General features: G+C 40.4%; 1 protein-coding gene and 1 long non-coding RNA gene across 5 annotated transcripts in view; one reads left to right on the top strand and one right to left on the bottom strand.

Annotated features, from left to right (window-relative positions):
- ELP3 (elongator acetyltransferase complex subunit 3) overlaps positions 1-23,960 on the top strand; it is a 154,891-nt gene extending 130,931 nt beyond the window's left edge. For all 4 annotated transcript variants that reach the window (XM_074338361.1, XM_019733157.2, XM_019733160.2 and 1 more), the window contains 3 exons: positions 1,097-1,324; positions 2,244-2,325; positions 22,692-23,960. In XM_074338361.1, coding sequence (XP_074194462.1) covers positions 1,097-1,324; positions 2,244-2,325; positions 22,692-22,768 — 387 coding nt within the window. In that variant the 3' untranslated portion in view covers positions 22,769-23,960. The remainder of the gene's footprint in view (positions 1-1,096; positions 1,325-2,243; positions 2,326-22,691) is intronic.
- Positions 1,275-25,748, bottom strand: LOC141572724 (uncharacterized). The gene is made up of 3 exons (XR_012498159.1): positions 24,646-25,748; positions 21,147-21,206; positions 1,275-1,369 (listed from the first exon to the last, which is right to left on the bottom strand). It is a non-coding gene; the product is annotated as an uncharacterized LOC141572724 (long non-coding RNA).

Genomic DNA, 25,748 nt, shown 5'->3' with positions numbered 1-25,748 from the left:
CTAATGCCCAAAGGCGTTCATTGTTCATAATGAATTAACTTCTCTCCTATATATCTATAATGTCTAGCTGTGTGCAGAATTTTCTGTGGGATTTAGCTCTTGTGGAAACCCATTTGAGAAAAGGTAGGATAGATGAGATCTGTGTTGCTATTTCTGTTCTCAAAACAAATTGTTTGATATTTTTCACATTTGGGACCTTTTGAGGGAAAAAGTAGACCCGAGCACAGTTAATCATTTTGCCAGATTCTTGTGCAATCCCATTATTTAGCAAACTGTAAATTGAAAAGGCAGGTAAGTGTTAGTCTGAATTGTTCACCTCAGTATGGGTACAGTCTGCCCATTTTCAGAACATACCTGGGTGTGAGCATGCCCTCATATGTAGGCTTGGCTTTTCTGTGGTATGTATGCATATTGTTAATATGCATATAAATATAATTTTGCTTATATTTATGCAAAGTACAAGGGCCACTTGAACAATGAGTTGACAAATTAAAAGCCTAGGTAGATTGCTACCACAAAAGCCTCCCCCCAAAGCCACTCTCCAGTGATTGGGTTTTCATGAGTTTTAAGATCATAACTAGGCCTAGTGTTTTACAGGCCCTGTGGATGGCCATCAAGGAACAAGTGACCCGTGACAATTTTTAACCCAAAAAGTAGTTTTTTAGTGGAGGACGTAAGGACTAGAAAAATGAAACCATTGAGGACCTGAGGGCTCCCAAGAACTATATATGTGATGTAGTAGTGTGTGATTTTATCTTAGAGACTCGCCATGGAGCATCAAAGACTTGATGCATAGAAGCATTTACTGAGCCAGATCTCTGTAAGAATCTCAAGGTTAATGAAGTTCAAATATTTATAAAACTGTAAAATTATTTTCCTTTTATAATAAATAGTTCATGAACAAGGCACGAATTCTTATTTAATTGATGGTATTCGAGAGTAGACAAGTAAAAAGAAACATAATTCATGATTACTCATTCTTTATCCCTAATTGTGGATATCAGCCTAAACAAATATCGTATAATTATAAAAATGAACTTTGTTCTCTAATTAAAAAAAAAAAAAATGTGGTCTTTATTCTTTTATTATTACACAGGTTGAATTGGTAAGGAGAGATTATGTTGCAAATGGTGGCTGGGAAACATTCTTATCCTACGAAGACCCAGATCAAGACATTTTGATCGGCCTCCTGCGATTACGAAAGTGTTCGGAAGAAACCTTCCGTTTTGAATTGGTTGGAGGTGTTTCCATAGTCCGAGAGCTGCACGTGTACGGAAGTGTGGTTCCTGTGAGCAGTCGGGATCCTACTAAATTTCAGCATCAGGTGTCTTGTATTCCATTTCTTTTTTACTATAATTAAGAAATTGCCCTAAGGAGGGAAAGAGAAAAGGAATGGGGGGAGGGACAAGGCAGGGGAAGAGATAGAGCAAGAAGGAAGAGGAAAGGGAAGTATAGAAACAGACAAACCAATATTTTAGTTGTTCTGAGATGTCTTTTCTCCAAATTACCCCTTTTGGGTGTGAGGCGGGAGGAGGAAGAGACAAATTCAGACTCAGTCAAATGGAATATAATGTTAGATTGAACCATATGAAATTGCTATTTGTGAAAGTCAGAAATGATCTAATACCGGCAATTTCAAATGATTCAACTATTATGGAATCAAAGGAGATGATAATACGAAAGCACTTGTGAAATATTACAGTGCTTCATAAATGTAAACTGTATGATACATAGTGGAACACTATTCTAAGCCTCCAAACAGTCTAGATAAATAAATAGCTCACTTTTTAAAATTTCAGGAAAAGGGGTTAAAGCCACTAACGGTGGATATAGTGTAGACTATACCCAAAATTGGTGAATTAAGAATATTGCCAGGTTTCAGAGCCTTTTAGAGATTGGAGGGGTGCCTAATCCATACAAGATTAGATGCCCCAGACTTCATCAGCTGGAGATCGCCTAGGACTTGTTTAAAAAGTGACAGAAGCTGAGGCAGTTATCTCCTTGTTGTGAGTAGATTATGTCATCCACAAAACACCCTTTGGCTTTTGTTTTAATGATATTCTTTTACTAGTCTGCTGTAGTGCACTTTGGGTATAATTGAATGGTGTCTCTTTCCTTACTCCCATAAACTTTTTTTGTCAGTTATTTTAACAACTACTAAATATTAGCCTTCTTATTTTACAGATCCCCTTAAAGACTCCTTTTCTTCTTAATTCTCTAACCCTCTCCATTGCTCCTTACAGGGATTCGGCATGCTGCTGATGGAGGAAGCAGAAAGAATAGCTAGAGAAGAGCATGGATCTGGGAAAATAGCTGTTATATCAGGTAACGGGGAGGGCAAAGTTCACGATTCATTCACATTTTTAACTTGGTACCACAATTAAAACTTCCTCCTGCCTCTCTTACCCCTGTTTATGTTCAAAATTGGACAGAGCCGAGCAGTGAAAGACTTTGTGCTCAAACACAAAGAAAATTCCTACCATAAGCAGTTCGGTGGGATAGAGCTTTTAGAAGCACTCCATCTCTGGGTGGTGAAACCAATAGTCTGTATCGTGTCTCCCTCACTGTCACACTAGTCATTGCGGTCAACTCCTCTCTCAGGCTCATGTGGAGATGATCATCATTGTTCAGAAAATTAAAATAGATTTTCAGTTGCCTGTACAAGGGGTTTAAAGGCAGAGTTTCTTGCTCATTAAATATTCTCAGTGTCTTTGCTCCTGGGGAACAGCTTCCCCTGTTTGGAAGCTCCCTCATACTTTATCTAGGACGTCAAATAATTAGGGAAACAGGCATGAAAAGGACATTTTAGTAGGAATGAATCAAGAAATAATGTATACACCCTTTTAGTGCTACTCTTTGGTATCATATCCTTACAAAAATTGCTATTCCCAATAAGAAGCTAACATGGTGAAAGCTATGATAAAAATTTTGGTTACTTTTTTCTCCAGTATTTGTTTTCTCATTAGACTACTGCATTCTTAAAGACATGCTATTTTCTTCTAAGAAAATCTTTTCTGAAAATGAAAGTTAAAATGAGATCTTTAAAAAAAAAAATCGTTTTTGCCAATCAATAAATCAATATCCTTGCCCAAGTTTTAATGATTATAATTATGAAAATGGCAATTACCAAGGCTCACTTCATCATTTAGTCTGCCTGTGGTTTTTGGCATTATCCAGACTGATGAATAAAGCAGTTCTTAACGTGGCTAGCTTTATAATTTTTTTCTGTTATCTTTAATCCCACTAAAGAAGAGGGAACTAAATGAGGTTTACCTGATTGATACTGATACGTGTAATAAGGAGTGTTTACCTCTCAGTTGTTTATACTGTGGTTGACCAGAAGTCAGCCTCAGCCTTGCCTGGTACCAGGAAAGGGCCAGTACTGATTCAGAACTCATTCTCCACGTGCATCTGGGGAGGGTTGAAATCTCCTGGAATTTCAGTGGCCTCTTTTGCCAGAGCACTGGCAGTGTTTTCAGTATAATCCTTCTCAAGCTTTGATGTGTTTGTGAATCACCTGGAGATCTTGTTAAAATGCAGATTCTGACTTATTAGGCATGGGGTGGAGGTTGAGAGCCTGCATTTCTAACCAGCGCCGCCAGCCCCCCCCCCCCCCCATCCCTACACGGATTATCTCCAGACCGCACTCTGAATAGCAGGGTTTTAGCATTCTCTTCCAAATACAGTGTTCTCTTCCATTAAGGTAAGGATACGCTCTGGGACCCTGGCAGTGCCTGCACTCTCAAACTTGGATAAGCAATCACATGATTTTCTGGTATCCTGGGAACCTCATCAGTCTTAAAACTGAGAGCATTGGTTTTCTCTCATTTCTCCACATTATTTCATTTGCCTTCATGGTATGTCTTTTTAGAAATATTATATGCAGAGAGGGCCCCTGACTTGCCTGACATCGCAATCAGTTGCCCATAAGAGCCTCAGTTACTGCTTTTTATGAGCAGGGTGTCTTTCTACGTAGAAATCAGCATCTGTACTCTTTCTAGCTTTTTATCATCCAAATGGTAGCTCAATTTCAGATCTCTGCTTATAGAATTTTCAAAATAACAAGAAGAGACTTGTTAAAAATAACAGGGAAGAGTCTCCTTATCAGCTCCCACAATAAGACTACTAGATTTCTGTACAGAGGGTTTCTTTTGGTCAGTGGATTTCTGTAGGAACATCCCTGGAAGACCTTAGAATTATAGTGAGTTTTGTGGGAAGAAGGAAGCATTACTTCCTGTCACTCTGGTCTGTAAGCCCCACATTGCTTTCTACTGGGGAATCTACATGGGACCTTGACTTTCTGTTTGACTCAACATCTGGTCACCCTTCAAATGAAAAAGCTAGAACTTTTGTTCTATATATTACATATTTTATTTCTCTAATTTAGTAATGCGTTACTGTTCTATTAGGTTGGTGCAAAAGTAATTGCGTTTTTTGCAATTATTTTTAACCTTTTAAACCACAATTACTTTTGCACCAACCTAATACTTAAGTTTCTGAATCAGACACCTGAGATGTCCATTATTCAGAATTTCAAGGAAGGCAGTTTAAAGTGTTTGTTTTTATAACATGCTTTTGTGTTGTTTTTGTCCTTCCATGTTTGTTCATTTTGACTTTGGTCTTTCTGATTTGAGTGTAATGGTGTGCGTGCGCACGCTTGTGTGTGTGTGTGTGTGTGTGTTGGTTTTTGCAAAAAGCCAAACAGTTATTCTCCGTAAGTTGCTCCTTAGAATTAAAATCTCTTTGTGATAGTACCGGTGTTGGTCTGCTGCATTTCTTCACGGTACTTCAGATGTGGTAAATAAGAAGACACACTTGGGGATGGCGTATGGTTCAGATTCCATTTCTGTGTTGACGGTAGCTCTTCTTGTGATCTTGGATAATTTTACTTGATCTTCATGAACTTTTATTTCCTTACTAAAAATAAATGGTTTATGTTATTTTTTTACAGTTACTACAGTCTAGAATTCTGCCCCTTTGAATCTTAAATTTCTTTTAGTTCTCAACATGATCAGTTGTTTTACATTTTAAATCGATTCTTTTCTGAAACCATATTAGAAGACCCTTTAATTTCATCAGTAATTGGTCTCAGTAGGTTGTGTACTTGATAAAAACAATGATAAAGCTTACCGTAGGTCTTAATCCTAGTAATGATTTGTGGACGCTTATTAACTTCAGTTGTAGCTGGTTGTACTTTGTGACCTAACTGTCACACGTTTTTTTCTAACCTTTTCCTCAATTTGTAAATCAATTCTTGTTCTGATCTGTAGGCTTTTGTAAAACTCATACACAGTGGTAGCATAAATATTCTGTCCTGGCATAACTAGTAGCTTAAGTAAGGGAGAGACAGGTCGTTTATCATTCTGGTTACTGGACTATAAGAATGCATTTATGTAGAATTTTTTTTACAGAATTACATTCTGATTCATCATGACTTCCTTTCATTTTGCCAGCAGATTTTCTCTGTTACTTAGATTTATAATCTTTGTTTCTGCCTCTAGTCAATATTATTAACTACACAGTAGATTTGATTTGAATCATTAGTTAAAAAAACTGTGCATTGTTTTTCCCTATTAAAAAAAATAGTTTTTATCTGTTACCTTAATATATTTTGTTTATAGAAGATATATACGAATACTGTGTATTTTATAGCTGATTTATCTTTTTTAAAAGATTACATGAGAAAATTGAAAACTTCCTTTTTTATCAGAATTGAATGAAGCCCTTGAAGCGTTTTAAGTTTATTGTTTTTTTTTACCTACATCTAATTCTTAGTAAGTAAACTGAGTGTTTCAAAGTTAACCATCAACTCTAGACGTGAAAATTAAAGCAAAAGTGAAATGGTTCGCTTCCTCATTATCACAGCCGCTAAGTGTGTGAAGTATCTCCTATGTGCAAGGGACCCAGGGCTGCGAGGGCAGATGGCGGAAGTACGAGGTTCTGCCTGCCTTGGGGGGTGTTCCTACTGGGCTGGACAGCCAACTGAGCCCTCCTCCTGCAGATGGTCCTTAACTGCAGAGGAAGGTAAGTGTTTCTCCCAGCTTCGACTGTTTCTCAACTCACGAGTAGTTGCTGCAGAGTAAGAAAATAATCTTTTCCTTCATGTCAGAACGGGTAACTCGGTAGTATTTAGAACAACCAGTTTATAAAATAATGTGTAGGCAGGAAATAACTGTTAATTGCTGCTAAATGTCTAAGCAATTAATTAGTCCCTATTAAGTCCAAGTGCTTGAGTATCTCTCATCAGCTTACCCATGTTGCATCTGTCAACACACATCTGTTTAATATTAACAAATTGTATCTACTTAAAAGCCATGATGTTTAATGGCTTGGATGATCAGCATGCCTTCCTTTAAAAATGTTAGGATGAAGCGATTCTTTCTCTTCCCTCTCTTATGGTATAAAGTGCAAAAAATTATACTGTAGAACCTAACAACAACACTTGAAATGCCATCATTAATAATCACCATGGAAACTGAAGATCTCTGATGTCACACTGCTAGTACCATTTCCAAAAAGGCAAATATACGCATAACTGTCGATAGGCACTATTTAAAAAGCCACTCAGTACCCCCAGCAGAATCATTTTTTTTTTCTTCTGGCAGCTTTGGCTAGGTATCAGGTCCAATCATGTTACTGTTTCTGTTTGCAAAGCTAATTGCTATGCATCGAGACGAACAGCTATTCCCCAAGCTCCCCTCCTACCTTCGTCATAAGCAGTGTTCTATTTGTGTTCTTTCAAGTAGAAAATTAATATGGCCATTGGCCAAGAATTGTACAAGGTTGATATCACACAATGATGGTGAGAAATGAGGAAAATGCCTGAATGGTGGATGACAGAAATCACTGAAGTCAGAGACTGATAGCCGTTTTGTTTAAACCTATTAAAAAGGCAAAGGAGAGGGGAGAGGAGAAGAGCTGAGATATAGGGTGAGTAAACGAGTCACTGTGGACATGAGATCATTCCACATCACGATGCTCAGAGTTCTAGGGCTCTAAAGCCACATCACCAATCCCTAGTGAAAAAAATAAATGTGCCTGTGCCATATATAATCCAGTGTGGCTTCTCAGGCCTGAAATGGATGGTCTTGTACCCCAGAACCACTGGTTAATGAAGTGATGTGTGGGCAGAAAGTAACAGTTGTTTCATGTCATTAAACTACAAGTGGCTGAGATTTACTTACTGGACCCCTGAAACTTCGCCTGTATTCCAGGCTGCAACACATCTCCCTCCATTTGAGGTGAAGGCGGTTTTATTCTTTGCATTATAATCTAGTTGAAGAGTAGGGTACATTTGTAACTAGATCTGTCTGGTAATGGACTCATAATCCTTACCAAAATGCCAAGAAAAGCTTTTCCTCTTTTTGGCTTATGTATTTGTTAATGGACTCGGGAAGCCTGCCAAATGCAAACCAGTTTGTGCCGCATGTGCGTGTGTGAATGTAAGACTTCTCAGAAAGGAAGGGAAAAGATTGTTCTTTCAGAGTTTCCATTTCATCCCTTCACATAATTTATCTTTTAATAAATTATTCCCTAATTAAACACACGTTGTTAGGGTTCTGTATATTCCTCTGTTTCTTCATTTGGTATTCTAATACTTTTTTGGTGCATGTTCCAATAGGATTTTGTTGTGTTGGTTAATATCTTCCTTTTTAAAGACAGTAGATACAAAATAAAATACTGCTTTGATAAGAACTTTAGTAATTTCAGTATCATTAATCAGACTAGCAGTAATGACATAGAAAACTGTTTTGCTAAATAACAAATTAGCTAAATGTTTGCTAATTGGTGTCTGTATGGCAGCTGGACTCTGAAGGCATCGTTGCATAGCTTTTCTCAGGATTCGTTATCCCCTGGCTTGACATTTATTCATTTGTACATGACTCTGGTTTGTAGTACGTTGCATATTACAATAAGTGCATTTGACCCATCCCTCACATGACTATATCAATTAATGCGTGTTTTTCAGATATTTCTGAGTTAGACCAGTAGTGAGTTTCCATTATTTGGATGCTGTGGGCAACTGAATTTTTGGTGAAGGTTCCTAGGCAGAAGCTAGTGGTGCCAGCAGTCAGTGGCTTGTTGGCCTCTGAGGAACAGCTGTTGGCAAGTGCTGTTGCTCCTCCCTGGTCCGTGCGGTCGAATCTTCTCGGGCCTCTGAAATGTGCTCGTTAAAGTCTCGGAGGATGATCTTGCTAATGTTGACACACTAACATTTGTAGACATTTTTTCCCCATTCTTGTTCCTCTTAGTTTAGGGCTATTGTACACTTCTGCTTGGGAAAAGGAAGCAATTATATTATGAGGTTCCCAAGGTACTGGTTTTTATATAGCCTTTCAGTTTGGGCATTTTTAATTCCAACAGGACGTAACAGGGAACTTCTTATTCTTTGGTTGGCCTGGCTGACACTGTTGTCTCTGACCAATAGCTCACATTTCTAAGACATTATTAACTAGCGGATTTAGGGTTTTATATTGTGGCCTTGGGAAAATGTTTCCTTATGCATCCCTATTGTCTACCTAAGCATCTAGTTACACAGTGTATCCACCATTTATGAAGGAATCACTGATGTATGGTCTACCAGTCAAGAAGCCCCAGATCAATACCCAGTGGGGTCTGTACCTCTTACTGTAAATCCTACTGATTAATGGTTGTTTTGATTATTTATTGTTGAGGAACACACCTCCCCAAAATTTAGTGGCTTAAGACAACCATTTTATTTGCTCAGTGATTCTGTGGTTTAGAAATTCATCAGGGCATAGAGAGGCTGGCTCATCTCTGTTCCACAATGGCTGGGGCCTCAGCTGGAGTGACTTAAATGGCTGGCAGTTGGCTGGGTGTCTGGTCCGGAGTCGTAATTCTGGCTGGTAGCGGGTGCTCAGCTGAGACGGTCAACATGAGCACCTTGGTTCTTTATATGACTTGCGCTGGGTTCCAAGAGGAAGGAAGGGAAGGATTGGGTCCCAGGACACCTTATATTCGTTACCCGTTGCCATGTAATAAATTACCACAAAGCTTAGTGGCTGAAAACAACAAGCATTTATCTCAGTTTCTGTAGGTCAGTGATCTCAAAGTGACATACCTGGGTGCCTCTCATAAAGCTGCAGTTCAAGTGTCAGCTAGGGCTGCACTTAATTCAAGATTCAGTTGAGGTTGAAGAACCCACTTCTAAGTTCACTGCGGTTTTTGACAGGCTTCAGTTCCTCACAGGTCATTGGTCTCAGATCAGAATTCCTCACCATGCCACGTGGGCCGCTCAGCACATGGCAGCTTGCTTCCACCAGCAGTGTGATCACAGGGACAGCCTTGAGATGGAAGCCATAGTCATCATAACCTAGTCTCAGAAGAAAGTCAACGAGTCCAGCCCACCCTCAAGGGGAAGGGATTAGACAGACTGTTAATACCAGTAGACAGTGAACTTGAGGGGTCATCTTAGAGACTGCCTACCACAATGTGACTTCTGCCTCATTCTGTTGGTTACAGAAGTCATTAGGCCAGCTGAGATTTAAAGGGAGAGGAAATCAATTCCACTTCTCAAAGAGAGAGGGTCTGGTGGTGGCCATGTTTGGATACTGAGTGATAGAATACATTTTCATTAACTTGCGATTAAGAGGCACCCACTCCCTTTCTACAGGAAACTTCATTTAGCCCTCTCTCGAGATGGTCTGTCTTTGGACATAGCTGGTTTCAAGAGTTCTTGTCCCAGGCCGACAATCAGATTTTCATAAGCCAATCACGGCAGCACAATTACACCTAATACTGTGCTAAGCAGAGTCTGGCAGGCCCCACAGTAGCACCTGCCTCTGCCCCTTTGTCTGCCGCTTCTCTTCCATGAGGACACTTCTCTGTGTCCTCTTAGGAGCCTGTCTAAATGCCTGATGCTTTAGGTCTATGATATTGGCCATTTATATCTTCCTTCTGAGTTATGGAGTATAGAAGACCATCTTTGGGCTGCGGATACGTGGTTTTCCTCTGGTGATATCCTTCTTTACATCCACATCCCTTCCCCCCACAAACACCTGAAGCTACTTAATGCACCTTAAAGTCATTTGTTTTTCCATTTAGGGAGGTAGGAAGTTGTATATCACATAAAACTTGTCGTTATAACCATTTTTAAGTATACAGTTCATTTGTATTACATCCACAATGTTGTGCAATCATCACGCTATTTTCAAAACATCTTCTTCACCCCAAACAGAAACTCTGTACTTATTAAGCAGTAATTCTCAGTTCTTTCATCTCCTCAACCCCTGGTAACCTCTAATCTACTTTCTGTCTCTATGGAGAGGAATCATATAATTTGTGTTCTTTTGTGTCTGGCTTATTGCACTTAATACAATGTCTTCACGGTTCATCCATACTGGAACGTGTATCAGATTTTGCTTCCTATTTAAGGTGAATATAAGCCAGTGTGTGTGTGGATTTGCACACACGTATTTGAGTTGTATTCATCTTTTGGCTATGTGAATAGTGTTGCTGTGACATTGGTGTGCAAATATCTGTTCAAGTTCCTGCTCTCAGTTCCTTTGTGTGTATACCCAGAAATAGAGTTGCTGGATCAAATGGCAATTCTGTGTAACTTTCTGAGGGATAATCATCAAACTGTTTCCTGCAGCGGCTGCGTCCTTTTACACTCCCACCAACAGTGCTCAAGGCTTCCTGTTTCTCCACATCCTCACCAATGCCTGTTATTTCTTGCCTTCATGATGACGGCCGTTCTTACAGGAGTGAGGTGGTAATCTCACTGTGATTTTGATTTGCATTTCCCTGATGATTAGTGATGTTGAGTACCTTATCATGTACCTGATGGCCATTGGGATGTCGTCTTTTGAAAAATGTCTGTTTGGTTCTTCTGCCCATTTTTTAATCTGATTATTTGTTTTTTATTATTGAGTTGTATGAGTTCTTTATATATTTTGGATGTTAACCCCTTAGTCAGTATATCGTTTGTAAATATTTTTCCCCATCTTGCAGGTTACCTTTTCATCTTGTTGATTATTTCTTTGGAGCTTTTTAGTTTGATGTGATTCCACTTGTTGGTTTTTGCTTTTGTTGTCTTTGCTCCCTTTGTTCTTTGTCCACGGTTTCCTTTAGCGCCTACGCATATTTAATACAGTTCACTTTGCCCATAAGACCAGTGTCTAGGCGTCCTCAGGCATAGTTTCTGTCAAATTCTTTTTTTCCTGTGAGTGGGTCTTGTTTTCCTGTTTTCTGTATACTTTGCAATTTTTTTATTTTTTTTTTGAGAACTTCACATTTGAGTATTTTAAAGGTCAGAGCCTCCCCTTCCTCAGGGGTTGCTCTTGAGGGCTGTAGTCATCCGTTCAGAGAGTGACTTTGCCAAATTTTTGCAGAGGCATATTCTTTGTTGCACGTGGCCACTAAAATTTCTGTTATCTCAGCAATCAACCTGTGACCTGACAGGGATTTCCTTAAATGTCTGGATCTTTTAAAAAGGGGAGGGGTGATGTCTCTTCAAATCTTACAATAGATGCTCTGGGCAAACCAGCACGGGGTGGAGGGTAGGGGGACCTTCACAAACTAAAGGCAGGCGTCTGCCCTAGTCCCTCCAGGAGCCGCAAAACCAAACAATGCACAGCCCCCAGTGCTTGGAGGACAAGGGCTCACTGCCCACCCTAGCTCCAGCCAGCCACTCTAGGGATAGACTGGTAGGTGGCTCACATGGCTTGCTGTCTTACCAAAGTCCAGCAGCCTCTCCCTTCATCAAGCACTCCCCTGGTTGCTGTAAGTGTCTTCTCAGGTTCTAGTGTCCCAATTTCGTTGGTTCTGATTGTTCTTTCCAGCTTAATGGTGGTTTCCGTGAAGGGACTAATATCTGGAGTTCCCTACGCCCCCATTTTCCCTCTTAAAGTCTATTTATTAAAAGACTAAAAATAGAAGGGCTCCCTCTTCCTTCCCAGTTATAGATGGCACAGTCTTTAACTCCTGTGGAGACACACTAACGATTTGGGCCATGAGCAAAGTAGTGAGAGTCGTCTGTGACATAGCAAACCTTCCACAGTGGTGGGAACAGAGGCACTCTGCTTTGAATTAGGTGATGTCAGGCCCTCTGTGGGAAAATGCTTCTAAGAGCCATGGGATAACCCAGCAGCATCACCCTACTGTGAGCGACCTCAGTGGCTTCTGTTTAGAGTTTCTGTACTTGCTTTATAAGTTACCTCCTTTTATTCTTTGTTCATTTTTCCTTTGTTATTATCTTGGTATGGCCATTTCAAAATGAATAGAGGAAGCTTTAGGCTGCTGGGTAGCAGGTATGACCTTATGTCTTCTGAGATGGTCTCTGTTTCTTCCAAGATGATGGAGAATAATGTACTAGTGTGCTGTAATAATGATTTGCAATAACCAACTAGTTTGAAGAGCTAAGATTATATGTTGGTAACCTTGTAAGATTTTTATTTTAACAGAACAGGAAAAAATTATTTCTTTGAAAAATTTGGAGTCATTGAGTTAATTGGTTCATTTTCAAAATGTTCAGTCAAAACTCCTTTCCCCCACTTGCATATCAGTGGGCATTGTTGAAGAGTGAAATATTGCCATCCTACTAAGAGATCAATGAGATATAAGTCTCATTTCAGTAGCAAATAAATGAAACTAATGAATACATTTGTCTTGAATTAATGCTTCTAGGCATACATCAAGCACTCAATAAATAGTTGATTAATGGAGTCCAAAAGTAATTAAAACACTGTTTTTACTTCACTGATTTTTTTTTATTATTGTTATTAAATGATCATGAATCATCATAATCTTTTGCATCTACTCAGAAAAATCAGATTTAAGTTTCAAAGGGTAGAATTAGCATATTTTCTCTTTTCATGTTTGGCTTTAGTGATGTGATGTGGACTCAATTTTAATTCAGTCCAACACATAACTAGTGATGCAGGACAGCCTCGTGTCCTACTCGTGTCCTAACAAAGGTTGTGTCAAAGAACAGGAGTTTCCCTCCAGATTGCTAATGCATTTTCTTGCGTCAGACATGAAAATGTCTAAATTATTAGGCCAGAATTTTTCTTTCCTTAAAGAATTCTAGGAAGGAGGTAAAACACCTATATCTAGGTTGCTAGCACATACTCAATAAACACTTGATCAATTAAACTTTCTTCATTATTTCTTCCTCTATTAAATCACATTAGTAATTTTATATATTTTTTTTGTCCAGTTGGAATTACTAAACCCATTTTTTTTGTTTGAGTTTTCATATGCATGAAGAATTATTTTCCCATTTATACAAGCATTCACATAGATGAAATTACTTAAATCTTCTTTTTCGTTTTTAAAGTTGACAGTAAACTGGAACAAATAGAAAAGTTCATTAAATGTTAAACAAGATCAGGAGTACAACCAGCACCCAAGAAGAGCCCCTGTTGGCCCTTCCCAATCACGGTCCCACCCAGGAGCCTGACTTTTTTGACATTTTCTTCCTTGTTTTTCTTTATATACCACTACCTAATTATGAATCTGTTAACTATATGATTTTGCTGGTTTTAATTTTAGACAAATGGGATCATTTTAGTGTTTTTCTGTTGTTCTGGCTACTTTTGTGCAACATTGTGAGCTTGAGTCACACTGTGTGTAGTTATGCTCATTCGTTTTCATTGCCATGTAGGATTCTATTATGCAGATACCTCACAATTGATCTGTTTTACTCTTGCCAGGTATTTGGGTAGTTTCCAGTTTGGGCTTATGAATATTCCTGTATATGTGTCTTGGGACCCGTAAACACACATTTTTGTGGAATATATACCTAGGAGTGGCATTGCCGGATTGTAGGGAGTATGGATGTTCAACTGTAAGAGTCTGCAAAGTAGTTTTCTAAAGTACTATCAGTTTTCACTCCCATCCCACCAGGAATGTATTATGAGTTTCAGTTGTTCAGTATGATGAGTACATAGTGGTGTTTCTTTGTAGTTTTAGTTTACATTCTCTGCTGACTAATGAAGTTGACTCACTTTTCATATGTTTATCAGCCATTTAGATATCCTCTTGTTTGAAATTTCTGTTACATTTTCAAAGATCCATAAGATGTTATTACTATTATATATAGTCAATATTTATTTAGATTTACTGGTGTGTTTACCACTTTCTTTGCTCTTTAATCCTTGTAGCATCTCTAAGGTTGTTTATTCAGTTGACATAGGATTCCGTGATGTGGCTGTATCATAATTTATCTGTTTTACTATTGGTAGATATTTGGGTCATTTGCGGTTATTGTTTTCTTTGTGCCTAAAGAATTTTAATAAGAATCTGATAGCAAGTTATTCTAGTATTGATTTATGAAATGTCCTTATTTTGCTTCACTCTTGAAGGATGTTTTCACTGAATATAGATTTCTAAGTTTGCGTTTATTTTCTTCCAGCACCTTCTTTAGTATAAGCTAAAGTACTCCTTACTTATCTGCCCTTCCTCTAGGATCTAGTTCCCATCATTGTCCCATATTTGTTGCTTTTCTTCCCCAAAACTCTATATTGTATTTATTTTCATTTAAAAAAGGATGGCCACAATTTATCAAGTTGTTAATTGAAAAGTATCCCCCCTTCTCAATAGTTCTCACGTTTGTAAACCATATCTGTTTACAAAGTTTTTATTGCCTGTGTATGATATTGGACCCTTTTATGTGACTTATTCTTATATTTCTCACTGAGCCCTGTTAGTGAAATGGAAATAAGGTCATCATGTTGGTTTCAGCTAGTGATTTATCAAACAAAGGACGCTGTAAAACTGGACACGTATATAGGAGGTAAGGTGATCAAGATAAGTCAGACATCCTTTCTGTACTATTTTAGAAAAAAGAAAAAAAAAAAGAAGATGCTGGTACCAGAGCAGACCTGACGTTTAAGGCCAGAGCGGGGGAAGCGGGGTCAGGCATTACCCACAGCACAAGCACCGCACTCATGAGAAATACGCTGTGAGCCATGGGGTCACGCAAGTGGGTCTGAGTTCCAGTTCTTCCTAGCTCTGTGATCTTGAGGTATGACCCATTCTGAAACTCATGTTCCTCACAGAATAATTCCAGTCGTGTTAGGTTTTAAATTAAGTTCACGCATGTTGAGCATCTAGCAACATGTATTTAAGACCTACCGTGTTTCCCCAAAAATAAGACCTAGCCGGACAATGAATTCTAATGTTCTTTTGGAGCAAAAATTAATATAAGACCTGGTTTTATATTATATTTTGTTAGATAAGACCCGGTCTTATTTTACTATATTAATTTTTGCACCAAAAGACTCATTAGAGCTGATTGTCCGGCTAGGTCTTATTTTCGGGGAGACATGGTAAGAAGTGTCTTCCTTCTCTCTAGCTGTATATAGTATAAACACCTGTAAAGTCGTCGCTGCTTTTGTTGGGTTTTGAGATAGAATTAGGCTCACAAACTAGGTTGAGTGTAGGCTCTCTTGCTGTTCCTGACTGACTCTCTTTTGAAGGGAAAATGCATTTATTTTCAGTGTTCTAAGCCTCTGCTCTGCTGTTGGATTTATACCCTTAGAAAGGGCTGCAGTGACATGGGGAAGCGGCGTTGTTTGCAGCCAATTCAGGTACCACGTTTAGTTTAGTCCTTTTGCCTGTTTCCTCCCCATGTTTTCTCATCAGAGTAGTCTTTAAGTAAACAGCTAGGTTTGTTCTATTTTCATCTTTGATTAATCTCCTTAAGGTTTTGTGATTTCCCCACACACACACTTGTATTAAAGAGCATTGAGTAATGCATAATTAACCTGCTCCTGTGACTGAGGCAGTTTGCAGGTACATTTTATGTAATTGACTTTCTTCCTCAATATTTAGAATAAGCAAAACTGTCTTAAGCTAAATGGTATGCATCTTTCGTAGAGAAGGAGAGGGGATCAGAAAGCAGAGGCAGTGTGTGTTTTCACAGCTAGAGGCTTCAGGCCGGAAGACTTCGGCACAGAAAAAGGATTAGAGAAATGCCGGAGCCCCCGGGCTCCCCAGGTTGCAGGTTCACTGAGAGGCCAGCAGCTCTTGGCAGGCAGCCTTCATAAGTAGAAAGGGGGCTTTTCCTCCAAATGCTGACCAGGCCTCCACTCTTCTCACATCCCGAGTACACAGTGACCGCTAATCTCACACTCTGCCCCGGGACTGCAATCTAAGGTACCTGCAGCAGAAATGTCACCTATCGTTTTCATAACTTTTAATATCTGAAATTTATGCATACACAGAAAAGTTTTTCTTCTAAAAGAGATGTACCTCCTGGGGCAGAGGTGGAAGCTAGAAAGGTAAATTACAGGCTGGACACTAAAGCTAAATATCAGAATATCACTCTGAGCACGTTTCAAGGTATTCTTTTTTGTCACTTTATCTCATTTTATCATCACAGCTGGTAAAGGGGTGAAGATAAAAATATTGATCCTGTCTCCGAGGGTAAGAAAAAGGCCCCCGTGGTACAGGTAAACCCAGGTTGTAGGTTAGGTAATTTGGAGGATGAAACAGAATAAGCGTCTGGACTGCCCCTCTCGTCCCGGCCTCAGTGCGCTGCGAACGCCCGTTCACTCAGACAGGAAGTAGGGCAGTCTGAGCACTGCTGCATCTGGGTTTCACTCCTCCTCACTCCCAGCCCAGGGATTGGCGGGACCACACGCAGGTGATGGGGTGGAGAACTCAGGTTACTTGTACAGCCCTCTGCGTCTGTCCCCCAGGGCAGGCGCAGCGTGACGCTGAGGACCTGGGGGACAGCCTGCCCACAGCCGTGCAGGAGGTTGGCTGACGTCAGCTGTGAAATGTAATTGCTTTTTCTTGGCTGCCTAACAAAAGGAAAGTTACTCTGACGAGGACTGTCTAGGAGCCCTGCTAACATGGAGAGGAGATGGAAGCAGGTATGGCCTTCACCCAGCCCAGGTGATAGTGTGTTTCCTTCTCAGCTGGCTGAGAATACAAATACTTCGGCCAGCCTATTGTGCAGATGGTAGAAATGTGGGGAAATCTTTCAAGAAACAAGAGGCACAAAGAAATTCAAACGGAAATTTTTGGGGGGTAAAAAAGAGGTTGGAATACGGACTGACTAGAGGTCCAACTTCTTTCACCCAAATATTTAAAGTTTCCCAGAGGGTCCAGAAGTAGACTTTCCATCCCAGTGCTACTGCATGTTATTGAAAAACAAGGCTATGAGCTCAAAAATACACCTTTCCTTCAAAAGCCTGAGTGCCTCTCAAGTTGGTAATCGTTTCTGGGCCCACCTCTTTGTAAAGACAGGTGTAGAGGGCAATGCTCGGTGCGACTCTTCCCTGAGGAGTGCTTGGTGGTACCCCAGTAAAGCTGTTCTTTTATCCGGTGAGCTGAGGAAATCAGGGCACTCTCTGTCATTGAACTTTGCGGTTATCCAAAGGCTGTCTAGTCCTGTGTTAGATGGAAGAAACTGCTTCCCTCTCACCACTGCTGCTCCTTATGGTGGACAGATGTAGGCTGTGGCAATGTTTTGTAATACAGTTGACCCGTAAATAATGCAGGGGTTAGGGGCGCTGACCACCGCCCCCCCACACACACTCCAAAATCAACGTATATAACCTAAGTTGGCCTTCTGCATTTGCAGATTCCCAGCTGCAAATCAGAAACACAGCTGACCCTTCAACAACATGGGTTTGAACTGAGCAGGTCCACATTTACAAGTGGAAATCTCATTGTTCAAGGGTCAACTGTCCAAGTGATGAGACATTTATATAACCTATGAAGTGATCACCCCATAAGTCTAATACATGACACCCTACAGTTATTACAGTATTGTCTATATTGTCTGTGCTGTACTTTACATTTCTATGACTGTTTCATTACTACCGATTTGCTCTTCTTAATCCCGTCACCTTTTTTGCCTATCACCCCAGACCCCTCGCCTCCCATGTGGCAAGCATTAATTTGTTCTCCGTAACTGAGTTTGTTTTGGTTTTTAGATTCCACATATAAGTGAAATCATATGGCGTTTGTCTTTCTCTGTGTGACTTATTTCACTTAGCATAATATCCTCCAGGTCCATCCACGTTGTTACAAATTACAAAACTTCATTCTTTGTATGGCCGAGTACTATTCCATTGTATGTATGTACCACACTTTATCCTTTGATCTATTGGTAGATACTTAGGTTGCTTCCATATCTTGGCTATTGTAAATAATGCTGCAATGAACATAGGAGGTGTATCTGTATTTTCGAATTAGTGTTTTGGATTTCTTGGGATAAATATGCAGAAATGGAATTACTGAGTCATAAGGTAGTTCTACTTTTAATTTTTTGAGGCACCTCTGTACTGTTTTCCATAGTGGCTGCACCAATCTGCAATCCCACCAACAGTGCATGAGGGTTCCCTTTTCTCCACCTCCTCGCCAACACTTGTTTGTTGATTTATTGTTGATGGCCGTTCTGACGGGAATGAGGTGATAGTCGCCAGCAAAGCCAGCATGGTGGATTGGGGAGATTCTGCCTAGTTTGGTGATGCTGGACTATACATAGTAAGGTCAGTGGTGGCAGGAACTAAAGCTGAAGGGGTAAACCAGGCTGGGCATGAAAGATTTTGTATGTCAGGCTGAGAATTTGAGCTTTGTCTTGAGACACACCGTTAGCAATTTTAAGTAGGAGAGTAGCGTAGTCAGAATTACCGCGCTGAATTCTGATTTTAAATGGTGGCTTGGTCTTATGTGTATATCACTTCCTGGCCTCAGTTTACATATCCGTTACAATACAAGTAAAAGAAAACTCAAAATGGCTTAAACTCAACGTGGAAGAACCTTGAAAATATGCCCAGTGAAATGAGTGAGTCACAAAAGGATAAAGCCTGTATGATTCCACTTCTAGCAGGTCACCAGAGTAGTCCTAGACATAGACAGACAGCATGGCTGTTGACAGTGGGAAGGGGGATTGGGAGTTAGTGTTTAATGAGTATGGAATTTGTTTTACAAGATGATTTCTGGAGATGGATGGTGGTGAGACTTGCACAATAATGTAAATGTACTTAATACCATTCAGCTGTACACTTAAAAATGGTTGAAGTGGTAGATTTTATCTTACATATATTTTACCACAATACAAAAAATTACCAAAACAAAATGGCTTAAACCAAATGGAAAACATTATTTCATAACAACTTCGTAGGTAGAATAGCTTCAGGGTTGTATTAATTTACTGTTTCAGCACCATCAAAAGGGTTGTTTCCATCTGCCAGGGCATCTTTCAAGACAACAGCCCCAATTATAAATTACTTTCCAAGACATCATCCAAGAAAAGAGACCATCTTTCCCCATGTCTCTTTTCAAGAGCAAGACTGCTTCCAAGTCACACATTACTCAGCATCTCAACTTGGATGTCTGATCGCCATTTCATCCACAGCACAGCCAAAACCAAGTTCCTGACTTCCCTCTACATCCCTTCTTTTCACTGTTTCCAGTTGCAGTAAATGGCAAGTCCTTCTTTTTCCAGACCCTTCCTTTACTCAGGCCAAACACCTTGAGTCATATTGGCCCTCTCTCTTTATGTCACACTATCCATCCATCAACAACTTCTTTTGACTCTGCCTTAAAAATGTTTCTAGATCCCACCCACTTTTTACCACCATGACTGCTTTGAGCCACCACCATCTTACCCAGATTATCACAATAACATCTTTTCTGGTCTCCCTGTTTCTACCCTTGATCACTTATTCATTCATTGAAAAAACTATTTGAGTACTTAATAGATGCCCGGCATTGCTCTGAGTACTAGCAATTCTGCAGTGAATAGAACAGATAAAAATCTGATCTCCTGGAGCTTTCAATTTGTCCTCACAACAGCAATCAGACTGATCTCTTTTAAATATAAGTCAATCATGTCTCTCCTTTGATGAAAATCCTTAGACTCACCTGCCCACGCTAATAGTCTCTACGTGTAACTGAACATGAGGAAAAGTTGGATTTTAATTTTGAAGTGCCTGTCTCTGCTGTATGCTGTCACGTCACAGAGCATAGTTCAGTTTGAATGTGGATTTTAAAGTGGGAGAAAAGGAGGTGGAAGAATAGTTTCTGGCAAGTAGGATTCTAGAAACAAAGCCCTGCACTGAATGACGTCAGAGGCATCTGCGTGATACAGCGAGCGCTCTGACAGTGGTTTCTTAACAGCCTCCCCTCCTCCTCTTTCTACCTTATTATCTCGCTGAAATCTTTGGACAAATTGAGCTCAAAACACATTGAAACAACTATTAAAGGGATGTGCCCTCTCGTTTTTTTAATTGAGGTTTAACAAGGCATGTGACAAAGTACAGCATTTTAAGTGTAGCACTTGGTTCATTTTTGCATGTGTTATGTTCCATGTAACTACTAATTCAGATCAAGATACTCCAGTGTGTGGACGCTCTTGTCCCCTCTTTCAGTCTGTATCATCTTCCAAATGTATTGGAAGTATTCTAACTTGTCACCATGAAGTTAGTTTTGCCTGCGTCTGAACTTTGTGTTGTTGGAATCTTTTGTATCTGGTTTCTTTCATTCAAAATTAGGTGTGTGAGATTCATCAATGTTGTTGCAGATATCTATAGTTTCTTTTCTCATTGCTGTGTAGTATTCCATTGCATGCAAGTACTACAATTTATCCATCCTACTATTGATAGAGTCTTAGCTTATTTCCTGTTTTGGATAGTATACCAACATGTCATTTGTGGATGAAAGCATTCATTTCTCTTTTCACTCAGGAGTATAATTGCTGGGACATAGTGCAAATGATAAAGGGTATCCCTCTGAGAGTTTTGAGATGTCTTCCTGTGTTCAGTGGCTCTGAGTTGCTGCCTGATGCATTGTGTGTTCATGTTTTTGCCTTCCCCTTGCTCTACCCCAGACCACATGTTGAACCGAAGTAATGATTAGAACATAAAGACAAGGTGAAGTTGTGCAAGAATGAGTAGCAGTAACCCTTGGATTAAAGGGGAAATTCTGCAGTGATCTGTCATCACATGATACGGTTCTGTTACCTCCATCACCTCAGTTTCAGTTTCATTGAATACTTGAAAATTTTTGAAGGGAGTAGGCAACAAAACACGATGGGAAAGCCTATTCCTAAATAGCAAATGTTTGGGCTAAAGAATAAGATTAGACAGAGCTAACAGTTACTTGGTGTCAGGCACAGTCCCGGTCACTAGGAATATAAAGTGAGTAAGACAAATAGAGCTTACCCCACGAAGGCGGCAGGCAGTGTCGCGTCCAGCGCTGGGAGAGCAGTGTGGGTCCCCGCACTGGAAAGAAAAACTGTTTTCATTTACGTCGCACACAGGACTCTGAGTACTGCAACACGACTGATGCAAGGAGTGTGAGTTCTCCACACATCAGGCAAGTCTGCAACACAGCCGGCTGTCCCCCAGTTTCACTCGATTCCTACGCTGTCTCCCTGGAGATGGCGTCCGAGCCTACAGGCTAAGGGCTCAGCCCCACCACACTGCCCCCACTTCAGAGGCCAACTTCGAGTCTAGGTTGTCACCTGTGCTTCTGACTAGGGGGCTATAAATTGGAGGTTCCCACAGCCCCCTCCTCAGATTCAGTTAATTTGCTCGTGAGGACAGCCTGGGCAAAGACATGAAAGCTAGAGAAAGAGCCACACACGCAGGGAACTTAGAAAAAAGTTCCCAGAGGCTGAAGCATAGTGTTTAAGGGGAACGGAGCAGCCAGAGAGGAAGCTGGAAATATAATCAGAGATCAGATCATGAAAAACTTTCCAATAATAACGAATGTTTCTGAGAAATTACCTTTCCAGATTCTGGATCTATCATATTTCGTGGACTATCTCATTTAATACCCAACATCCTTAAAACATAGTTACGTTACTACCTATGTTACAATGGAGGTTCAGAGAAGTTAAGTAATTGGCTTCGGCCTGTAAAATGAAAGGTCTGGGTCTTACCTAACTGATCAAAAGCTCATTCTCTGAATCCTGTTTCCTTACCTCCTGTAGATACCACCAGATAAGCCATGCTTTCGCCTCCTGTGGGCTCAGCTTCGTATATGTGATTGTGTTTTAATTTGAGGCATCATTTAGTACAGTATTTCTTAAACTTAACAGATTCTTCTTAAAGAAAAACAGTTCATGGCTCTTTAGGATGGACTTAAATCAGCTAATGTCCTTTAAATGTGCAGGTATAAACCTGGTCGTAAACTCCTGGTTCTCATATAGCAAATACACCAATTAATACAGATCTGTGAAACTAATAAGTGCAAATTAAGTAGCATTAATTTAATGTGACTGATGTTTAACTGAAGTTGTCACTCACGAGGAGTTGATGTGACAGTGACACTGAAGCACAGGTGCTTTTCTCACTCAGCACACCTGTGCGGCACTGCTCTGTGGAGACCCCGTTTTCCCGCCCCTCTTCTCCCTTTCAAGCTCCCGGGAAACCGGAATGCTGTCGGGCTTCCTTGGAGTGTAGCCATCTCACACACTAAACCCAGCTGGAGGAGGGCTGCATGGTGCCAACAGGATTGTAAATATACAGGCTCTGAAATAGTTTCGGTATTTTAATGCATCTTGAATTCAAAACAATAAGAATGGTCCAAACTTACTAAAATGAGGTTTGATCTGGAAGGAAGTTTGGTCTATGACCGAGCGTGGGAGAGGGAAGGGCTGTGGCTATGCGGGGAGCATTTGTGGGAGCATTTGCTGGCTTTTGAGGGTTACTACAGTTACGCTTAGTAGATTCTTTTCTTACTTTGGTATTTTTGCTTCACAGGGGTTGGCACGAGGAATTATTACAGAAAGATTGGCTACAGATTGCAAGGCCCGTACATGGTAAAGACCCTGAAGTAACAGTCATGCCAGTCCTCGATGCCCTAGCCTCCCGGGCAGGAAGTAGAGATTCCAGATGTTGAACACTCAGCAGAGAGGCTGAGCGAAGAAAATGGACCTACCCTGTTCCTCTGGCAAGAAGCTTTCCCCTCATCCTGCAGCTGCAGAGACTAGAAACTGTTTTCAGGGTGGGGCCGGGCAGCTGCTGAACAAGCAGGGAGCCTCGTGCTCAGCTCCAAGCTGCCCTGTGTGTTTTCCTGTGTGTTCTCAAGAAGTGACTGCAGTTTTCAAGGCTTAAGTCAGGTACCTAATTTCTAAATTCTGCATGAGGCCTGCAAGCCACCTACTTGGACTCAAACACAGTGACAAAAGCAAATCAGTCAACTCCTTTGGACACCCTAATTCAGAAAATAAAAATAGGTATTGTCATTTGAGATGTAAACTGAGGAGGGGGTTATTTATATGCTGTAGGGCCAGAAGGCCGGGTTGGAACATAGGAAAACGGACAGAATTTGAGCTCTGGACTTGAACTCCATAAGCATTCCAGCACAAGAAAATGAGCTTGTTTTAATGGGAATCATTCTGGTTCCTGTACTGCTGTTTGCATAACAGTGTGATGGGAGCAAGGGAAGTGAGGTTGTATGTTTGTGTTTCAGGCTTGAAACCAGCCTTTTTCATTTGTACACCTTACAAGCATCCTTAATTTCACATTTCTTACTGGCTGTGCTTCCCACACCTGACAAGTGCAAAACACAGTGGGCAATACTTATGCCCAGAGACGCATTTGGCTTCCCCTTTTGTCTGTCCTGAGCAGGCTGCGTCCAACAGGTTTGTGTCTGAGGTGCGGTGGCCCGAAGTCAAGATTTCGTCCCACAGAAGCTGTTCCCTGCATTCTAATTCTTTAAGATGGATTTTGGGTTGATTTAAATGGAGAAAGAGTTTCAATCATGTATGAAAGCAGAAAAACAAAACAATGTAAAACAGGCCCAGCTCTAAAACTAGGAAAAAGATTAGTTTTTTCAAAGGTTCATCTTCTAGCACGGTCTCTTTGTAACTTGTAGGTAAGCTACTGCGGAGACTTGGCCCAGAGAGGGTTCATTCCCAAGGGCATTTCCCCTGCACCCCTTGCTTCTGTGGCATTTTACAAAGGTTTATTAAATGGAATTGATTCCCCTAAAAGTTTCGAAAAATAAAATCTTCAACATACAAAGAAGACTGATGTAACGTTTTTTTCCTCTCCCTATAAATGCAGTGACATTTGCCGTGAATGTACAGGTTTGGTTTCCAATCTGTGACACTTCATTTGCTTCTGAGTGCCTTTGGCATTTCCTAAACTGCCACAAGGCAAATGGCACTGGCTTTCTTGTGGGTCCACTGGGAGATTACAAAGCCTTTCCATGAATGGAGCTCAGGGAATTTTAGCTACCATGTTTCCCTGAAAATAAGACCTCACCGGAAAATAAGCCCTAGCATGATTTTTCAGGATGACATCCCTGAACATAAGCCCTAATGCATCTTTTAGAGCAAAAAGTAAGGTGTGGTCTTATTTTCAGGGAAACACAGTACTTTTCGATTGTGCTTGTTTTCCCTTTAAAAATAAAAACTGTTAAACTAAGAAAGCATATACTGTAATGGCTGTTGGCACACATAACTGGAGACAGAATGGAAAGTACTCTGGCCTGACTGCTGGTGCAGGCTCGCCTCTGCCTGCAGCGTGACCTTGACGTAACACAAGAGTCGCTGGGCATCCATTTTCTCATCTGTCCTATTTACCTAAATGGACCAGAAAGTGTAAGGTACAGACAAGTCCTTTGTAAAAAAAAAAAAACATTCACTCATAAGATTTTAAATGACAATTTCGAGCAAGATTTTTAAAACGAAATTGCCTAGGAACTCACCCATTTCTAGTGGATAGTAGTCAGTGTTTCATCTGGAGTTTCATCTCAGGGCTCGGGAGAATTCCTGCCTCTCGGTGCCTCCGCAGCCTGGCCAGCCTGGCCCTCCCAGAGATGTGTGCTGTGCAGTCCAACAGGTCACATAAGAAAGATGAGCCTGGTGGGAACCTGCCAGCCTCAGCAGGAAACCTTTAAAGCTGCAGCCTGTGCTTCTGATCTGTATTGAATGACTTCTTAGCAACCACCTCAAACACAGGTAGCTCTGCTTTCAGTTCAACTTCTTGTGAAATCACCTGGAGAGTTAAAAAAATAATAATATAAGCCATATCAAAAACAAACCCAAATCTATTTGAATAGAAAATGAGATTTTAAAAAATACATTATTACCTAATGAAAGGGCCTGGCAAAGCTGTTTCTCAAACATGAGAACTGAATGAACTCCTTTTAAAGGAAAAATTTCCTACTAAAGCAAAAGAATACTGAAATCTGTAACTTAAAAACCAAAGCCTGTTCTCTGAAAACATCATTCAAATTGCAAATTTTCATTTCCAAAGGTTGTTATGGGTTTTTTAAAGGTGATCCTATTGAAAACACAAAATTTTGTTCAGAAGGAACTCACAGACCCCTGAGTTTATAAAAGAGTTCACGATCTAGGTCCTGAACACCTGGGCTCCTCTATTAACTCTGAAGCTTTGGACAAGTCCCCTCACCTTGAGCTACAATTTCCCATTTATAACATAAGCTAAACATTCATCTCTCTGGGTAAGTGCAAGGATCAGATGTGGTCACATTTGGGAGACATTGATAAACCGTGACATTCTCTATGTAAGCAGTTGTTACTTTAATGAAGTAACTTCTCAACAGATGTGTGACCTTGGGCAAGTCAACTCCCTGCCTCTTGGCAAATTTCCTGTCTGTGAAATGGAAATAGTATGAATACCTCCCTGGTGGCTGTCAGAATTGAATGAGTCCATGTGTGTAAGGTTCTTAGAACAGCCTGTGGAACATAAACTACTAGAAGTACTAGCTCTCACTAATATCTAATAAGTTCAGTATTTGGCCCACTTTAATGAGGGAGTTTCTTATCTGTTGGCAATAAAACTGAC

Source organism: Rhinolophus sinicus, linkage group LG07 (genome assembly GCF_036562045.2).
Source record: "Rhinolophus sinicus isolate RSC01 linkage group LG07, ASM3656204v1, whole genome shotgun sequence".
Lineage (NCBI taxonomy): Eukaryota > Metazoa > Chordata > Mammalia > Chiroptera > Rhinolophidae > Rhinolophus > Rhinolophus sinicus.
The sequence above is the reverse complement of the archived record's forward strand: the minus strand, read 5'-3'. Positions and strand labels throughout refer to the sequence as shown.